At 41.6% G+C, this 19,081-nt stretch overlaps 2 protein-coding genes across 3 annotated transcripts; one reads left to right on the top strand and one right to left on the bottom strand.

Annotated features, from left to right (window-relative positions):
* Positions 1 to 1,030: 1,030 nt before the first annotated feature.
* Positions 1,031 to 5,170, bottom strand: LOC306942349 (mitotic checkpoint serine/threonine-protein kinase BUB1 beta-like). Its single transcript, XM_079528200.1, has 6 exons — positions 4,885 to 5,170; positions 2,332 to 2,482; positions 2,151 to 2,210; positions 1,714 to 1,858; positions 1,360 to 1,556; positions 1,031 to 1,249 (listed from the first exon to the last, which is right to left on the bottom strand). The coding sequence occupies exons 2-6, from the start codon at positions 2,463 to 2,465 to the stop codon at positions 1,156 to 1,158; spliced, it is 630 nt and encodes a 209-aa protein (XP_079384326.1). The 5' UTR covers positions 2,466 to 2,482; positions 4,885 to 5,170; the 3' UTR covers positions 1,031 to 1,155.
* A 251-nt stretch (positions 5,171 to 5,421) lies between these two features.
* On the top strand, positions 5,422 to 18,535 carry zfyve19 (zinc finger, FYVE domain containing 19). Of its 2 annotated transcripts, none has more exons than XM_079527747.1 (11): positions 5,422 to 5,635; positions 8,324 to 8,445; positions 8,539 to 8,592; positions 10,419 to 10,594; positions 11,046 to 11,188; positions 11,443 to 11,548; positions 13,009 to 13,227; positions 13,684 to 13,760; positions 14,032 to 14,133; positions 14,966 to 15,114; positions 16,614 to 18,535. In XM_079527747.1, the coding sequence occupies exons 1-11, from the start codon at positions 5,582 to 5,584 to the stop codon at positions 16,690 to 16,692; spliced, it is 1,281 nt and encodes a 426-aa protein (XP_079383873.1). In that variant the 5' UTR covers positions 5,422 to 5,581; the 3' UTR covers positions 16,693 to 18,535. The 2 variants fall into 2 exon arrangements, with proteins under 2 accessions (XP_079383873.1, XP_079383872.1); XM_079527746.1 differs by having other exon boundaries at positions 11,443 to 11,551.
* The last annotated feature ends 546 nt before the right edge of the window (positions 18,536 to 19,081 follow it).

Genomic DNA, 19,081 nt, shown 5'->3' with positions numbered 1-19,081 from the left:
GCTCTGAGTTTTAGCCTGATTTTGGCAATCACCAGGTGGTGGTCGCTGCCAACATCCGCCCCCCGATGGACTTTGACATCCAGAAGAGATCGTTGCCATTTCTTGTTGACAATCACATGGTCGATCTGGTTGACCGTGTGCCCATCTGGGGATCTCCAACTTACTTTGTGGATGTCTTTGTGGGGGAAGATGGTTCCACCTATTTTGCATCTGTTGCTAATGCAGAAGTCAACAAGCCTCTCTCCGTTGTCATTGATGGTTCCACAGCCATGCCGCCCCATTGCACCTTCTCTCCCGTTGTTGTCATTTCCAACTTTGGCATTCAAATCTCCCATTATCAGGAGCATGTCATGTTGTGGGACCATGGAGACTGCACTTTGCAATTGCTCGTACCAGTTGTCCTTGGTCTCCTCCTCTGCCTCGTTTGTTACACTGGCGTAACACTGCAAGATGGTCATTTTACAATATCGAGAGTCAAACCTTGCTCTGAGTAGTCTATCACTGATGGGTTCCCATTCCATGAGAGATTTGGATGTCGCCTTACTTGCGATGAGTGTGCATACACACCACTGGAGTGTGCATCATCTTTTCCAGAGAAAAGGATAGTTGAGCCCTCTTTTGTCACCTTGCGGCCTGAACCCGTCCACCTGCACTCGCTCACACCAACTGTATACACTGCACTTTTACTCCTGGTGGAGACCTGTGCCTCGAAGGGCACTTTTTCTAGTTTGTCACTGTTATTAAATGGAATAAAAAGACAGGATGAAATTCATGGTGGTGATGATGTCACTGTATGATTCTTGTGGCAGGTTGGCTGTAAAAACTATGGCCGGTCATTCTGCTCAGGATGTGTGAACTTCACTGCTGTGGTTCCTCGATGCAACAACACCCAGCAGAAGGTCTGCAAGCAGTGCCATGGAAATCTCACCAGGTAGATCATATGAATTGTCCATGTCAGATTTTGTCCACATTTAATACACCACCATAACAGTATAGTGTTTTATGGTGATTTCTTTATTGTCAGTGGGAAAACCGCAGAAGATGCTGGCAGATGGTCTCCTCCAGAAAACTACAAAAAGTCAGTATGAATCGATAAATCATGACACTCTTAAGTATTTATTCATTTAATTTTAGAAGACATTATTATTTATTTTTTTAAAGATCTTTTTTTTTGGTCTCCTCATCGCTGTCGCCTTCCAACAATTGCAATGCAATCATCACCTGACGGGACACACGTGCCTGCAACGCCCTGGCAGGAGGAAGAGTGCAGGAAAAACGGTTGGGCTTAAAAATGCAGTGCCATTTCAAAGCAGGTCATGTCATCATTACTGTGCACAAACGATTCATGTTGACCCGTACTTGCGAAACGCCATGAGCTTCTCTTGTGGTTCTGCAAAGTTCTTGAATCCCTCCTGGATGACCATGTCTGCCTTACGGTTGTCGCCTAGTTTCTCATATTCCTCCGACCAAGCGATGTAGAGGGAGGCTTGAGTCACTCCTATTCCCTGGGCCTGCATGTATCTGTAAATATCCATGGGCTCTGAGCTGTGCTCCGCCTGATAAGAGATAAAGGACACATGTATGACAAAGGTAATTACTGTTATACTCAAGTGTAAGGCTAGGCAATATCAATATTGGAATACATGACTAGATATAGTCTGCGATGACATGTTGGACAAAGCTGTTTGTGTACAAGAAAAAAAGGTCACTTACAAATTTGATCCAGAGGTCAACATAGCGGGGGTCACTGTGATACTTTTCTTCCTTTGTGAATCGCGTCACAGCTCGTTCCAACAGCGTAGCCAGGTTGCTCTCCTTTCCCCCCTGAGGGAATGTTTGTTCGGTCCACTTTATATAGCTGATTAAACACAAATCCACATGAAGCTGAACTCTTATGAACGTCTTGTGTCTACCCTGACATGGTCAAGGCAGATGGCTTCCCAATTAGAGGCCTGGTTCTGCTTGAGGATTCTTCCCGTCGCCAACTTGTAATTTGGCAGTATAATAAAAATATATAATTGTACTAAAACCTCATCCGAAATAATGTAATTCCAACCTTACCTAACTCAAAACCTAACTAAATTATATCCAAGAGTATAATCTTTTACCTAATCTAATATAAGAAATGTGATCTGTATTATCTCTCTTACCGGTCCCAGACATCGAGTGGATCCTCTCCTTCATACACACGCAACTCAGATTCAAAGGCCCTGGGAAACCACAGCACAATAAATCACTGTATCATATCTGGAGACATGATACACAGTTCATGGTGTAAACTGTAAAATGTGTACAGTTCTACATTGTTGAATGTCTGATCAGTGTTCTTACTGTTTCTGCTGTTGGATGATGGGGCTCGTTCCCTCCTGCAGAGCCAGCTGTAAAGCTGACATAGCTCTGCCCCGTCTCAGAGGCTGAATGTTTTCTTTACTTAACTCCCATTCTACATCGCCGCCTTCTGCCATTGTGTATGAAAAGAAAGCTGACACGGACATACAGACAAAAATACATGTTAATTACAGTCGTCTCTTCAACACCTCTTTGCACAAATTGCACGTTTTAGAATTTACTTAGATCAGAATCATCAGTTAACCTAGCCGCAATTTGCAACACTAGATTTTTTTAATAATGGGATAAATCTAGAGTTGCTATACCCTCCACCTCGAATTTCTGATCTGCTTGTATTAAACAACGTTAAACTCACCAACATTGCAGCTGTAGGGCAAGCTTGAATTATCCTCTTTCAATCTGCAAAGCGTTTCTTTCATAAAAATACACCGTAGACATCTTATGAGCTACTTTCTGGTAAGAAATCCTGTGCTGTGATATTTTTTTTTGTTGGAGTTTGGCAGCACTTGTTATTATTAACGGGTCGTGCTGCTGCCGCCTGCATAATACATTATGTGCAAATTCGAAACAGTTAGTACGTAGGGCGGCCCGTTCAGTGACTTTGACTAGCGCTTCCAAACTCCAACACAATCACCTGCACAGCATTTCTTGTCAGTCAGAAAGTAGCTCATAACATGTCTATGGTGGATTTTTATCAAACAAACGCTTTGCAGATTGAAAGAGGATAATTCAAGCTGGCCCTACAGCTGCAATGTTGGTGAGTTTAACGTTGTTTAATAGAAGCAGATCGAAAATTCGATTTGGATCAATGGGCTGTCAATGGAGGGTATTGCAACTCTAGATTCGTCATCCCATTATAAAAAAATCTAGTGTTGCAAATTGCGGCTACAGTTAACCATATTATAATATTTACTGTAATGCAGTATTACCGGTAGCCTGGTTTCCACCCACTCCACTGAGTGAAGGAAGCTCAGAGTCTGATAATCAGGCTAATGCAGTACCCGGTAGCCTATGTACTATAATATACTCAGTGATGCATAATAGTCTGCATCCTGCATCATTCCAGACTCACTAAATTGAGAAAGGACACAATCATGTCACCCCCCGGGGGTCCTTGGATGCAATACTGTACTCAGTACTGTACTCTAAATCTAATGTCGTTGAAGTAGGACTCATAAAATGACCCCGTCCAGAAAGACCACCCCTGGATCCTGTGACCCATTACATTGAAAACGTATTTACATCACTGCATACTTGAGTTACACTTGGATTCATGTTTCTGCTTCATGAATGCAAATTGTTCAGTTGATAATGTATTAATATTCTGACTATATTCATTCCTTATTCATCAATGACTGTGATTGATGCAGGTTTACTTAAAAAAGTCCCTACACTACACTTATTATGACCGTACTTACGTATAACGTGTACTACATTTACTTAGTTGTAGCCCAAGATTTAGACTCTCGTAGCTGGGCTAACTTAGTTGTATTATAACTTGTATTAGCTTACTTAGTTGTATTAAAACTTTTGCAGACCTTGTATTGTACTGTACTTCCCTGTGCATGCAAACTGTTAAAGTAATCAACCAGCATTACTACACCGCTAGCTCCTTTCGGAACCCTACGTTAAAGTTTCTGACATTTTGATGACTTTATGTAGGGTTCCTTCTCACCGGATTCAAGCGACATGGGATGCAATCTGATTTCCCCTGACTTACCCCAGTGCTGCGGTGTGGGTGTCACGCTGACATATTCCAAAAGAAGCATATGGACGCTATAGGATACAACGAACCCTCTCACCCCCCCCCCGAACGGCACAGAAGCCGTTAAGTATTTTTAATGTTTGTACGACCGTTTTGGCAGCTCTGAAATTCTCTCTTGTTGACATCCCATTGTACCGCCTCCAGCATCTCGGTTGGCTAGCAGCGCCTCCCTACGCGCCTCGTAGGCGCAGCTAGCCAACCGTAGGCGCAGCTAGCCAACCGAGATGTCAACAAGGAGGGACCGAAGAGAGAATTTCAGAGCTGCCAAAGCGGTCGTACAAACATTAAAAATACTTAACGGCTTCTGAGCCGTTCGCGGGGGGGGGGGTCAGATGGTTCGTTGTCTCCTATAGCGTTCATATGCTTCGTTTGGAATATGTCAGCGTGACACCCACACCGCAGCACAGGGCTAAGTCAGGGGAAATCAGATTGCATCCCATGTCGCTTGAATCCGGTGAGACCGGACCCTACGTGGTAGGTCCAAAGGAGCTCAACCCGGGGGGTCCGGAGACGGGCTACTACACCGCTTGCATTATATCATTTGATAATTGATAGATACTCTGTCACTGTGTGACAAGAATGTGAAAACGTTAGGCCCCAATGCTGCTGTAGCTAACGACATTAGCTCAATTTAGCTGCACATGATCTCCCAAACGGTCCTGCAGAGCTTGTTCGCACCGAAAAAACGTTTTCATACAAAACACGTTTTCAAAACAAACCCGTGTGATGATCATCGTGATAGCGGTTAACAAACTACATGTTTTACAAACCTTTTTCCTTCTTTTTGCACAGATTTTTAGATCCACATGAAGACGCACTAACGTTGTTGTGAAGTCGTGTTGTCCTTTTTCAACCAGACAGCAATAGAATTCGCTTTTTTGTCGGTTGACTCGGTTCGTTGCTTGGTGATCCGGCCCGGGTGTCTAGAGCGGATACGGAAAAAGGTGCGTGCATGTATGTATGTGTGCGTGCAGATCAGCGGACACAGCAGGGCGGGCTGTAGACCGGATCACACCGGTTCATTCACAATGGGAACCAGCAGGCTTGTGTTGTGTGACGAGAACCGGAGGTTAACATTTTTGAACTGAGGCCGCGAAGAGAGATTGCACGGAGCTGATTGGAGGAGCGACGGGTAGCGGAAATCCGTCATCTCAAAGTCGATTGGCTCGAACCAAAAAGAACAGATCTACAGCATATCACCGCGTTGCAACGAGACGCGGTGATATCTTGTAGATCTGTTCTTTTTGGGCGAGCGACACCGTCTCGCAGTGGCGTAGAGAACAACAACGCCACTTCCGGGATGCTTCCTGTTTTGATTAGGCGTGTGTGTGTGTAATGCACCTTACGAAAATAATATTATTAGCGCTTCAGTTTTAAGCAATTATCCCTGATTATACGTACGACAACAGTACAATTAATTATTACTATTTTTAAATATTTAGTTACCACGTGAATACCTGGAGCACAATGGATAACCGTTGTTACAGCTGTGCGTCAAAGTTCACTCTCTTCAGGAAAGAGGTCAGATTGTGCTCTGATTATATCGACGTGAGCCCGAATGACTTTGCATAAATTGTGTGACGTTTTATTAGACATTTATTAGACGTTTTAACTGTGCATCGTGTGTCATATGCGGGTGACTGAAATAGAACCATTCACATCATGGTAAAAACACTGAGATTGACCTGTAAATAATTGACGATCAGTTAAATGCAAGTGCCACACCCCCGGGAATCTTTCGCTGCTGAAATGCTCAGAATGTCCAAAACAACAATATAAATCAACATCAACATGCATGTAACGTTTTTGGAGAACATTTGGATGAATGGTTTCTATTAGCCCCATATGTGCCCTCTCCCTACGCTCATTCTGTCTCGGAGCTACAGAATGAGCGTAGGGAGAGGGCACATATGGGGCTAGGTTTCTATTAGCCCTGAAACATGACATGCCATGTCATGTCATGTTTCAGGGCTATATGGTTTCTATAAACAAGTCACAGTGGAAGAGGAATATCAATATATGCTTTTCCTACGTTTTCCAACTCTACTTTTTGCATTTTCTTTGGAAAGTGCATGCATGGTTTACACACAGCTATGCTGGAAGAAAGAGACTTTTACAATAATATTCAGATTAATTTATTTATCCCAAGAAAGTGCAATGCAAGGCTTCTACCGTGGGAATGTGTGATGGCTCAGGGTAGGGTACAGCAACTTGCAATGGTCTCCAAGTCTTGTCCTATTCTATGATGAATTCCTGTTCTGTCCTTTGTCTATATAGAAGTGTCTATTTGTACGTCTCTAAATGTTTTTGATGAATTGAACATTGTGGACCCTATTGGAAACAAGTGTAATGCTTAATTGGGTCGTCCACTCACAGTTAACAGCCTTTGTATTGAGTTTGTGCTTGAAATGTACTGTAACTGTTAATACATTTTTCAATCAATCAATCAATCCAAGATATCCACAAGGGATATCGATCGGTACCTTGCCAAACTACTTCAGCAACGTGAGAGACGCATACAGACACAGCACCAGAGATTAGAGATCAGCTGCTGATCTCGTTCAACCCAGATTCGGTACAAATATGGGGTTTCGGGTTTGTTATGCCACCAACATGTGGAATGCCCCATAGATATATATAAACTCTGGAATGCCCTACCAACAGCCATAACAAAGTGGCTCCCCTATACCTCCTTCAAAACCAGAGCACCTGTCTGCAATTTGTCCTAGAAAGGTCTTAAGCTTGACAGTTGACACCTTCCCCAATTGTTTTTCTGTACATATACTATACGTTTCATTGCTAATGGTGTTGATGATTTCTGTTGTTTTTGTATGTCTTTAAATGTCAATACACGGGACCACAATGGAAAGCCCTTCCTTAGGACTTTATGTATTATTTATTATACTATTTTGCAAACTAATCTGTTAATAAGGTATTCAATCAATCAAAAGTTCTGTGAAAATATATAATAATAATATAACACAATTCATTCCCCTTTAGTTCTTTTGGGGTTATTGTCTCCACCAGGCCGAAGGCATGGCGAGAGAGTATGTTTTGCACTCCGTCCGTGTGTCTGTCCGTGTGTGTCTGTGCGCGCGCGTCCGTCTGCGTACAGCTAATCTCCCGCACCGTTGGCCCAGTCCATGCCAAACTGTGCACACACTCCCTGGATGCCAACGACGAACCTCTGCCCCAATTTTTCCACAATGGCCTGTTATAGCGCCACCATGAGGCAGACTCTTGCAAAACACATGTCTTTATATTACCGGTACTCGTACAAAAACTAGTAGAATACGCACATCACTGCTGGGTTCAAAAGTAGCATCAGAAAAAGAGAAAATAACCCGCACACTCATCTGCTCCAAAACGTATACTTTATTGACAGATTGTTTTTTTTATATTACTCGTACACATTTTATCCATACATCACGCAAATCGGTATACACTATCTCTATAGTCATATGATCAACACGGACTTGTCCACTTTCCCATATTCCATCCCCATTGGCTAAGATTGCCTTCCAAAGTTTGCAGGATTCGTCCGTTTTGAACAAAATGCCTCAGATCATGAACACAGCATGCAATGTCTGTGAAATGATGCACACACATTCCCACTAGGCCAAGGAGAAATGCCACTTACATTTTTTCTAATCAGACTCATGGTGGCGCTAGAACAGGCCAATTCATGTTTTCACCTATAACTCCACCGATCTGTGTACACCTTTTGTATTCTAAACATTATGTACAGTTGGGTGCCACCGATATTGTCCCTTATTATTTGACCCATTTAGGCCTGACCTCAAAATTTAAAAAAATCCTTCTAAATCCTCCAGTTTTCTGAAATAAATATTTTCACGATTTTTCAAAAATAGCAGACCTACAAGCTCGTAGCGCGCCACTCGGTGGCGCGTTATGAGCTTGTAGATCTGCTATTTTTCAATAGCTAAATTATAGCATAATGTTTAAAACACCAAAAGGGGTTCCCGCCCAAAATGGGTTAACTGTCCTTTTGCGCAGATCACGCAAACCTCAGCAAAAAGAACAGGACAATATCGATGGCCTCCAACTGTATACACTGCACTTTTACTCCTGGTGGAGACCTGTGCCTCGAAGGGCACTTTTTCTAGTTTGTCACTGTTATTAAATGGAATAAAAAGACAGGAAGAAATTCATGGTGGTGATGATGTCACTGTATGATTCTTGTGGCAGGTTGGCTGTAAAAACTGTGGCCGGTCATTCTGCTCAGGATGTGTGAACTTCACTGCTGTGGTTCCTCGCTGCAACAACACCCAGCAGAAGGTCTGCAAGCAGTGCCATGGAAATCTCACCAGGTAGATCATATGAATTGTCCATGTCAGATCTTGTCCACATTTAATACACCACCATAACAGTATAGTGTTTTATGGTGATTTCTTTATTGTCAGTGGGAAAACCGCAGAAGATGCTGGCAGATGGTCTCCTCCAGAAAACTACAAAAAGTCAGTATGAATCGATAAATCATGACACTCTTAAGTATTTATTAATTTAATTTTAGAAGACACTCTTATCCAGATCGACTTACAATAAAGCAAGGCAATCACATACATAGAAGCTAGGATCCCTGATTAACCAGGATAGGTTCCTGGTTAATTTGAGTCTGCATCACAGTCTTAACAATACACTATCAAAATAACACTGTACATTGAAACTGTAGGATACCAGGTATACAATGAACCTACACATTTGTTTAAATAATATGCTACAGTATCTAATTTACTGTCTTACATTGTGGTCAAGAAAACAAAGTAACACAAACATCAGAGCGAGTGACCAAGATATGTCTGCTAGGGGTGTGCTGAAATATCGATATTGCGATATATATCGATACGTCCTCCCGCGATAAATAATCGATATCGATTATTAAAATATCGATATCGAAGAAAAAAATAAATTTATATATATCTTTTTTTTTTTAAATGTTGTTCATAATGAAGTGATGAACAACATGTTTAGAATAGGAGGAAATGACAGCTAAAATAAAGCAAATCCCACTCTCAGATTCCACAGCAACCAGAAGTACTGAATTACTGGATGGTGATTTGTCCAAACAGCTTTGTGGGAATACAAAATGCAGAATGCATTTCCCCAGCAGTGGACAAGTCCACTGACACCAGTGATGATGATACCAGTGATAATGGTCAGTTGGTGCATGGTGTTTGTGAGGTATTATAATGATACCAGTGATAATGGTCAGTTGGTGGTGTTTGTGAGGTATTATAATGATACTAGTGATAATGGTCAGTTGGTGGTGTTTGTGAGGTATTATGATGAGGGTATGAGGCAAAGGGGGAGTTTATTGAGTATTCATTTTGTGTTTGAGTGGTGCAACCACTATAGACAGCTATGTGTGTGTCCCTCCTTGTGTCCGAGCACGAAAATAGCGTTTTTTCAGTTCCAAGTATTTTGTAGTTGCAGATATCGTGATATATCGTTGATGAAATTTCATACAATATATCGATATATCGCAAATATCGCAATATATCGAATATCGTGATATTATCGTTATCGAGGGCCTAATATCGCAATATATATCGTATCGTGAGGTACCCATATCGTCCCACCCCTAATGTCTGCATGGTAGCATATCTTGGACAATCGCTAGCATCAATCGAGGAATAAGGTGCCGTGAAAGGGCTGCATTACAGATGCATTTTATAGAGGCTATGCGCGTGACATCATCATCATACCCGGAAGTTATGCGGGAACGTCTACTGAGTGGCAAAAAACTACTTTCTGGCCTTGACAGCCCATACATCCAAACAGAAATGTCCTATTTGATTGAATTAAATGACTTTAAACAACATTAAATTCGATTTGCCACTCGATCTGCCATTCACTTTATGCATGCGCATACCCTCTATTAGTATGTTCACTCACTCAAGTATCCAGTGCAGATATTTTGCACCAGCAGCATTTTTTGGCCCTTAAAGGGGTATTTGACTGCGTTCACACCACAGACCAATCAGAAGCCACGGGTCCCGCCTACCTTGGAGATAGGACCCTTTCCAGACTGAGTAGCGAGTGACAAAACAAATCCACGGAACGCATCGAATCAGGCTGGAACCCTGACTATTTTTGTGCACCCCAGACAGATTTTAAGTTTTAGATATTTGAATTGATATTAATTTGATCAGACACACCCATTTAATACTTACCCGTACCTCTCCTTCATTATTACTGCTGTTGCTGCTATGACAGTTTATCTTGTTTTTATTATCTTATCTTATTAGTTAAATAATTGATATGCTACCCTTTTGTTTACCAGACGGGTTGCTGCACTTGAGGCTAAAGGGCAGACGGTACAGCCTCTTGCCCAGGGGGGTTGTAGAAATGCCCATGCAGGCCTCGTGCCGACCAAAGGCCTAAGTAAAGAAGACCATGACATCGCCATGAGGCTTCAGAGGCTGAAAGAAGACACTCAACCAAGCAGTAGTGGAAAAAGTACTCAATTGTTTTTACTAAGTAAAAATGTCAATACTGCAATGAAAAGTAAAAGTCAGAAATTCAAAATTGACTTGATGTAGTACCAAAAGTCGAAAGTACTCATTATGCAGAATGTCCTGTTTCACAAGTTTTCAAATGAATAGAAATCTATAATAATTTATATCTGCAAAGTAACTAGTAACAAAAGTTTACAAATAATTGTAGTGGAGTAAAAGTACAATATCTTCCTCTGAGATGTAATGGAGTAGAGTAGAGTAGAGTAAAAATACTGAAAATTGTAGTAGTAAGTAAAGATACTTCAAAATTGTACATTTATCGTTATTTAGTCACTTTACACCACTGCAACCAAGTAACAGAAATCCTCCACAAGATGCCACCATTCTGTGTTAACATTAAAAACGTGTTTATTTTGCGACCTTTTCCCTTTTGATTTGGACTCGTCGTACAGAGTCCATCCCATCTGAGAAAGAGATAGAAGCTCGTCTTGCTGCTCTGAAGGCTCCCAGCCAGGCAGTGCCTTCAGAACGAGACATGGAGGACCGTCTGGCTGCCCTGCAGGGCAGAGCTCCGCCTTCTCAAGCTCCCCCGCCAGTGAGCCAAGTCCCGTCCTATTACTCCATTGTTAAAGGCCTCTCTTACACACTGTAATGAACTGATCTGTCACCGTTCTTCAATGTCGCTATGGCTATGTTCAGACTGACAGCTCAGAGCAGGTGTTATGGCCTATCAAGATTGGAATCAGATTGTTTTTTTATCAGTCAGTCCTAAAGATCATATTTGAGAAACAAATTGATTTAGCCTGCAGTCTGAATAAAACCTAACATCATGCGTGTTGTTGTGTGCAGGTGCATCAGCCTCCAGATACCAGGTCCCAGACAGAACAAGCCAATTCCCTGATAACTCAGATGACAGAGGAAGCTGCTATAGACAACCAAGAAGAAACCCCCCAAGGTTGTGAGTTGTTATTTAGCAATAGTTTCCCTTCGGATTCAGAGTCCATCTCATCTGTGCGTTAGAAGTTAAAACCATTTGAATATCTATTTTTGAGCATTGTGTCCGTCAAATGGCCATCATGACATAAATCATACATGACATTATGATTTTGTTTTCATGATCAATAAAGACATTAATCAATTACTTATTTCAACATAAACATGTTTAAAACAATCTATACACACATTACAAATGATCATTTCCTTGAGATGAAAGGGGGAAATAATTATAAAACCATGTAAAGAAGTTATTGGCCAAAATAAAACAATAAGCCATGAGAGGTCTCAGGTTACCGGATATTTTACAATGGCTGGGGGCGTAGGCGCAGCCGAGGGTCTTCTACCCTCCCAGCCATTGTAAAATACCCGGTAAGCTGGGGCCTCGAGTGGCTTATTGCTTTTCTAAAACGGTTACAAACATATAGCAATATTAACCTAATAAAACTATAAAATTCACAAAAGTAGCTACGCTTTGCACCACCAGAGCGAGCCACATCACTTCCTTGTTTTGCTGCAAGTAGGCTATGTGACGGGAGAATAGCGCTTGATGTCTTTACGGGGCCGCCTGGAGCCACACATTCACAGTCATATGAGCCGGGCGGCGCTTAGACGCCCGCACGGCATGTGTTTGCAAGGCAATCAAGCACTCCCCTTCCCCAGTACAGCTACAGAGATGCGGAATCAGCTGCGAATGAAATAAAGTGATTGAAGGTGTGGGTTATCGGTGAAATTTACACCGGTCACGTGGCGGTAACTAGCCAATCAGTATCAAGTATTGGGACTACCCGTTTTAGAATTTGTATTTTAAAACGGGGCTTGATGGATAGATTGCTTGGAGAGCAAATTACTTTATCCGGGGCCAAGTTGGGTTGTGAACTCTCTGCTATCATTACCATAAGGCTGGTGTTGAATTATTCCCTTGTTTCAGCTTGACGTTTCAATTTCAGTCAATGAAAGTGACGTGTGACTGCTGTCCATCATGCACTGCAGTGCATTCAGTGTAGCTGCCAAGTATTGTGGAAATTGTAGACATGACACACTTGAATAAATAAATACTAAATATAATTAGGTTGACAAGGTTGTTTCAAAAACAGACAAAATAGCTGTTCGAGTTTGTAGATTGTCTATTTTCATGATTGTTTTAAACGTTTTTGAAAATATTTGACAATGGCATTGTCAATGCCAGGTTGAACGTAATCTCTCCAGACAGATTCTGCTAACAGAAAAAGAACAAAATATGAGGTGGTGCCCCCGGAGGCAAAAACAAATACATATTGTCTCCCCCTTTTTTTACAGAATGGGTTCCCAGATTGGGTTGAAAGTGGTTATGGACTTTACCCACATGAACACTATATTCAGAACATTGACTTATCTATGCTCCCTAATGTAAGTACCCAACTTACTGTTAACCTTTCGCAGGTCCGGATGGCCCCATGAACAACCTAAACAAAGGGGAGGATGGCAGGTCAGAGGAGAACCTGGAGGAAGTGCTGGACGGGCTGGGGAAGATGGAAGCTGAGAAGAACCGACTGCTGGACGAAGCCATGAAAGAGCTGAAGCAGGAGAGCTGCTCCCAGGACCACATCCTGCAGATGGCAAAGAGAATCGCCACGCTCAAGGGACAGGACCCGGACAAGGGTACAGCGTGTTATCTTTGTGTGCACTTCCTGCTCATTGACTTCCAATTGATCTCTGTGTTAATCTGCTAGTTTGATTATTAGCCCATTAAGACCTGAGGCCGGTTCTAAAAATGCCTTCTATGCCTATCGGTTTTCTGAAATCCGTATGTTTCTATGTCAATGGTTAGAAGACATTTGTAGAATCTGCCTCAGGTTTTAGTGGGTTAAGTCAGTGATTCCCAACCTGTGTGCCGCGGCACTTTAGTGTGCCGTTTGAAAAGGCCACGTACTGTTTGCCGTTTGATGTGAACAAAAGTAACCCCGACCAAAAAAGAAGAACAAGACTAACAACATGGGTGTGTGATCACTTAACCGTTAAGTGATCACACACCTGTTGTTAGTCTTGTTCTTCTGTTTTGGTGCAGTGTAGCTGACGGTTAGAGTTTTTATTTAATGTTGTTTTCTTGACTTTTAGTTACTATGGAAGACGTGCAGCACCCTGACAGTGAGGAGGAGACCGAGGAGGAGGCTGTGAAGAGAGTATTAAAACAGGTCTGGAACAGAAGATGCAATAGAGGAGCTTTGATCATTACTCATGCATGATAAACCGGTTTCAGAGTTCATATCTTACATCACACTTGACTTAATTTGATTCACGTTGTCTCCTAATAATGTGTAGACAGGATGTCATCTGGTCTGACTGAACCGAGCACCCTTTGTGAATTCATTGACATTACTTAGGTCACCCACAACGGGCGGCTACTTTGCCTATTTTATTCAAAATAAAAAAGCCATACTGAAACACATATCATTTGTGTTGTAGCTCGATGAAGAAGCTACATTGGACGAGGCCAGTGGCTACAACATACGTTTGGAGCACAGCGGCCCAAGGAACAGAGAAACAACAGAGGCTTCAAAGAAAAAGGTATTAAACACTGTAGGAAGTTAAGAACACAATTTAAATTATCTGTTTATCTGGCCAGATAGAGTTCCTAGACCAGGGGTTGGAAACCTTTTTGACATGAAGTGCCATGTTTTTAATTCCTTAGTCAGTGTGCCATTTCATAAGGTTAATTATGCCACCACATCAACATAAAATGTCTCCAACAGATCTTGATTGTCCATATACAATAACAACTTTATTTATTTTGTCTTTTTTTCTTTTTGAAATAATTATCAGGATGTATAATGATCATTAGACCCCACTTATCTCTCAGACTCCCTCCCCAGTCAGAATTCAGAATTGGAATGAAAGTAGAATTCGTGGCATACAAATGTGAGGGGTCTTTTTTCTTCTTCTTTTTGCCCAGCTTTGTGTGTTTGTGTGTACACCATAGCGATGATTTGATTGGCTGAGCAATGTGTGTACCCAATAGTGATGATTTGATTGGCTGAGCAATGTGTGTACCCCATAGCGATGATTTGATTGGCTGAGCAATGTGTGTACCCCATAGCGATGATTTGATTGGCTGAGCAATGTGTGTACCCCATACAATGATTTGATTAGCTGAGCACGGATTGTGATGTATGATGATAAGAGCGCCACTCACTTCACACAAGTGTGAGTTTTTAACCCATTCTGGACGGGAACCCCTTTTGGTGTTTTAAGCATGTTATACTTTAGCTATTGAAAAATAGCAGGTCTACAAGCTCATATCATGGCACCGAGTGCCACGCTATGAGCTTGCCTGTTCCAACGTCGTGTTGCCTACGTCGGTCCTGGACAATCCTTTCTGTGTATCTGGTACGTTGTCCAGGTGCCGGCGGCTCCGGTCCAAACCACCCGTCCGGCGGCGTCACCAGACAGTGACGAGGAGGAACTCCCCTGGTGCTGCATCTGTAACCACGACGCCACGCTCCGCTGTCACACCTGCGATGGAGATCTGTTCTGCAGCCGCTGCTTCAGGTACCACCACCACCACATATGTCTTATAATGATAAGCTAGGGGTCTTCAACAGGGGGTCTGGGCCCCCAAGGGGGTCCCTCAGAGTTACTACAGAGGTGCCTACAAATCTTTGTGTGATGGGACACATTAAGCATCCCTATTCTGAGGGGAACATTAGCCGAAAATAGCAGATCAACAAGCTCTCGACGCCTCACGCTGCGAGGCGTGAGGCGAGGTGAGGAAAAGGTACAGAGTGAAAGGTCAAGTTAAAAAGTATTGAGGGATTAAGTGGTTAAATGTCTTAAAATACACATTAACATGATTACAACGTGGCAGTGCTGTCAAACAAGATTATGAAGCTTTCTACAACATCAAATTAACCCATTTAGACCTGAGGCAGTTTTCTGAAAAACTTCAAATATAAATTCACAAAAGGGGTTCCCGGTTTGAAAGGTATAATAAAGGTGTTCCAGGTCTATCTGTGTTATACATGAATTTGTAGAGGGTGTCCCTGCTTCATCTCTCTCTCAGCTAAGGACTGAAAAACGTAGAAGACCCCCAAACTATGTCACCAGCTGTTGGTTATTTTCCTAATCGATTCATCAGTTGATAATGTTTCTTATTGTTTGATGATTAACCCATATGTGATTAATTTAGACTAGAAAAGTAGGATAAAATATTACGGTAATAAACACAAAATGAAGATAAATATAATACTCATCACAAGTTGCACTTACTTCTTAATATGTTTTCCCAGCAATCAAAAACATAACTTTTAATTTTATAATATTCACACAAAAAAAGACAAGCATTCACATTTAATTAGGTGTTTTTAGTTTTAGACCTATACATATTTAATTATACATCACTAAACCGATTATTTGATTGCTAATTTTATTTGGTGAAGTTTCTATTGATTGATTATTCAATAAAACATTTCACCCCTTTAATGAACCCAAACCCAATGTTATAAGTCGGTCAATACTTTGATGCCTGAAAGGAGTTGCCTACAGTATGATTTGGCATGAAAACCATGTGTGGCTATCATGTTGCTAAATAGCACACAGATAAAGTATATAGTGTGATGAATTATCAGATAGGCCACAATTACGACATAACATTTTATTATTGTATTACCACTATTTGTATTTTTATTTTGAAGGTATACAATTATTAAATATGGCCTATTTATTTAGATTATTGGTACCGCTCATTGTCAGTAATTTCTGTGTATATTTAAGTTATTGTCATATCTGCCCTGTGCAAGTTTGGTTTACAAAGCTTAAAGGTAAACATAAATGTCATTTTTATTTATTCCAATGTCCAATGCCATAAACACCATTAAATCTCTAATCGCAATTATTGGTATGAATATTAATCTTCGCGTAACGGTTCATGATCGTGACAGCCCTGTTATCAAACCGATAACGTATGTACGGTAGTATGATGAATTATCATAAAGACAAAGTATTTAGTATGATGAATGACCAATCAACACTAATTTCTCTCCCCCACACAGCGAAGGCCATGATAAATATGAGAGGAAGGAACATCGCACCGTCAGCTACACTGCACCAAAAAAGAAGAAGAAGACTTAAGAGTGGAACTAGGAGGAGTTTTGCATCATTGTATCTTGCCAAGAGCTGCCAATAGATTTATGTTTTAGCCTTAGCTGGAATATATATCTTGGAGGTAACGGCTCGGATTTATTTATTTAAAACAATGCCGAATGTGTAATCATGTTGCTAATCCAGTGTAATCTGTCAAGAAGAGCAGTTGAAAAGTTGCATTTGTGTGTGTGTGGATTCCAGGAATGGTAAGGACTGCTTTGTGCAGTACTAGCAGATGAGGAACCAGCTGTAATATTAACTAGCAGAGAATGAACTACTTGAGGTCAGTAAACGCTATGATGTATGTATCTATTCCCGTGGTCAAATTATTTATATAAAATGAATGTGAGGGTAAATTAGAGTTAACGGTGCTGATGATGTGATGTAATGCATGGTGTAATATCAAATACAGGTCCTATTATTTCCAGTAATGCTCAGAGCTACTACATTAATGTAGGCACAGCTTGTGAGTGCAGAGTAGGATCTAATTTTAGCAGTAATGTATTGCTACTGTAGATTTTCAGCTGGTTTAACCATTTCCAACCTGGCATCCCTATTTTGAGCATGTCACTTTAGGCAAAACAAAGAAAAGCAAATCTACAAGTGTACAACACTTGAGCTTGTAGATCGGCTATCTTAACAATCCATCATATGACAAAGTATTTAGGGCTTATATAAGTGGTTAACCTGCCACATCTTTGTATGTGTCACTTCACAATTCACATGGACAACAAAGGCACTTCTTTGATTAGTTGTGGCTTCCATTTCTCACAGTTTGTACTGTATTTGTCACTGTGACACTCACACACACACACACACCTGTCACAAGCTCATTTGGGATGATGTGTCATCTCAGACTCCTGTCAGACCCTGCCTGGGGAACCGCAGCGGCGGTCTAAAATGATTACAGAGGGCTTTTGTCTTCTCTTGGCAGACAGTGGCGGTCTCCGTTGTAATCTCTGGTTGGCTGAGACCAGGACATTACTGTTGCCTTTCCTGTCCCAGTGTGTGATATCAATTTAAGATGAGACCAGGACATTACTGTTGCCTTTCTTGTCCCAGTGTGTGATATCAATTTAAGATGTGAAGCTTGTAGAGACGCTGTAAGCCTCGTCTTAACTCTTAAGTGACATCCTCTGATGGCCACAGCTCGGTTTGTTTAATTCCTTTCTCGATTCTTTTCTTTCTTTCTTTCTTTCTTTCTTTCTTTCTTGTACAGTATGAAAATGTCACGGGTTGGCAGTACCATGTACGAAAAATAAAACTAGAGTAATGACATTTCGAGCACCAAGTCTCTTCCTGTGGCCGTCAAAACATCACTCACCTCTATAACCAGTAAGACGCCTGAGGACGAGAAGCTGGCCCTATAGCGTGTCTTGAGTGTACAAGGTTTGATGAGGTCAGATCAACATATGGAATGTCAGAACAGGTCAGCTCCATATATGGAGATCTAAGGGTGGCAGCGGGGCCAGTGTCTTGAGTGTACAGGGTTTGATGTGGGCCCAGGTAGGGCCGGGCCTTAGTTTTCGGGCCTGTTGAGAACTCTTTTGGCAGTGGTGGAAAAGATGGTGGAGAAACCTGTAAATTAGTATAATGGCTCCCTCGGCCAAACAGCCCTGTATGTGTGTGTGTGACAGGGAAAAGGGCCAGAGTGCAGTGTCATCAACGTGCATTACTGTCTGGCAAACGGAGGCGAGACTGTAATTACGGCCTCCTCCAGGGGTTTGCTCCATTTGGACCCAGATGGAGGTTGTTAGTGTGTTTGCCTAGCCTGGTCATGTCGTACACTAAACCACACACAGGAAATGGATGGGGGGCTTAATGGATGCATACTTAATCCATTGAGACCTGGAACGCATCCATGTCACGTTAGCGTTTAACCACATTAACCATTAACCCATTTTGGGGCGGGAACCCCTTTTGGTGTTTTAAACATTGTTATAATTTAGCTATTGAAAAATAGCAGATCTACAAGCTCATAGCGCGCCACCGAGTGGCGCGCTATGAACTTGTAGGTCTGCTATTTTTGAAAAATCGTTAAAATGTGCCTCAAATCTTTCCGAAAATTGTCATGATTTAGAAAACTTTTTTTTTTTTTTTTAATTTCGACGTCAGGCCTGAATGGGTTAAAGGGGCACCTCCCTCCCTGGCCTTGATTTCATTGTATTTAGCCCTGGTACCAGTACCAACATACTGTACCAGCACTTCCATCATGTTAATCAGTCTTTCGAAGCCTCTACAGTACAGCAGATGTTGGGTTTAATTATGCCAAGTGCATAATATTCTGATACTGTCACCATTACTTTTCCGGACATGGAAAAGCGTTATTACTTAGTCACAAGCTTGTTTGTTTTTCTTTTTTTTTAAAAATAATTTC

The sequence above is a fragment of the Electrona antarctica genome (assembly GCF_951216825.1).
Source record: "Electrona antarctica genome assembly, chromosome: 18".
Classification (NCBI taxonomy): Eukaryota; Metazoa; Chordata; class Actinopteri; order Myctophiformes; family Myctophidae; genus Electrona; species Electrona antarctica.
Note: the sequence above shows the minus strand (reverse complement) of the source record. Positions and strands in the feature narration are given on the sequence as shown.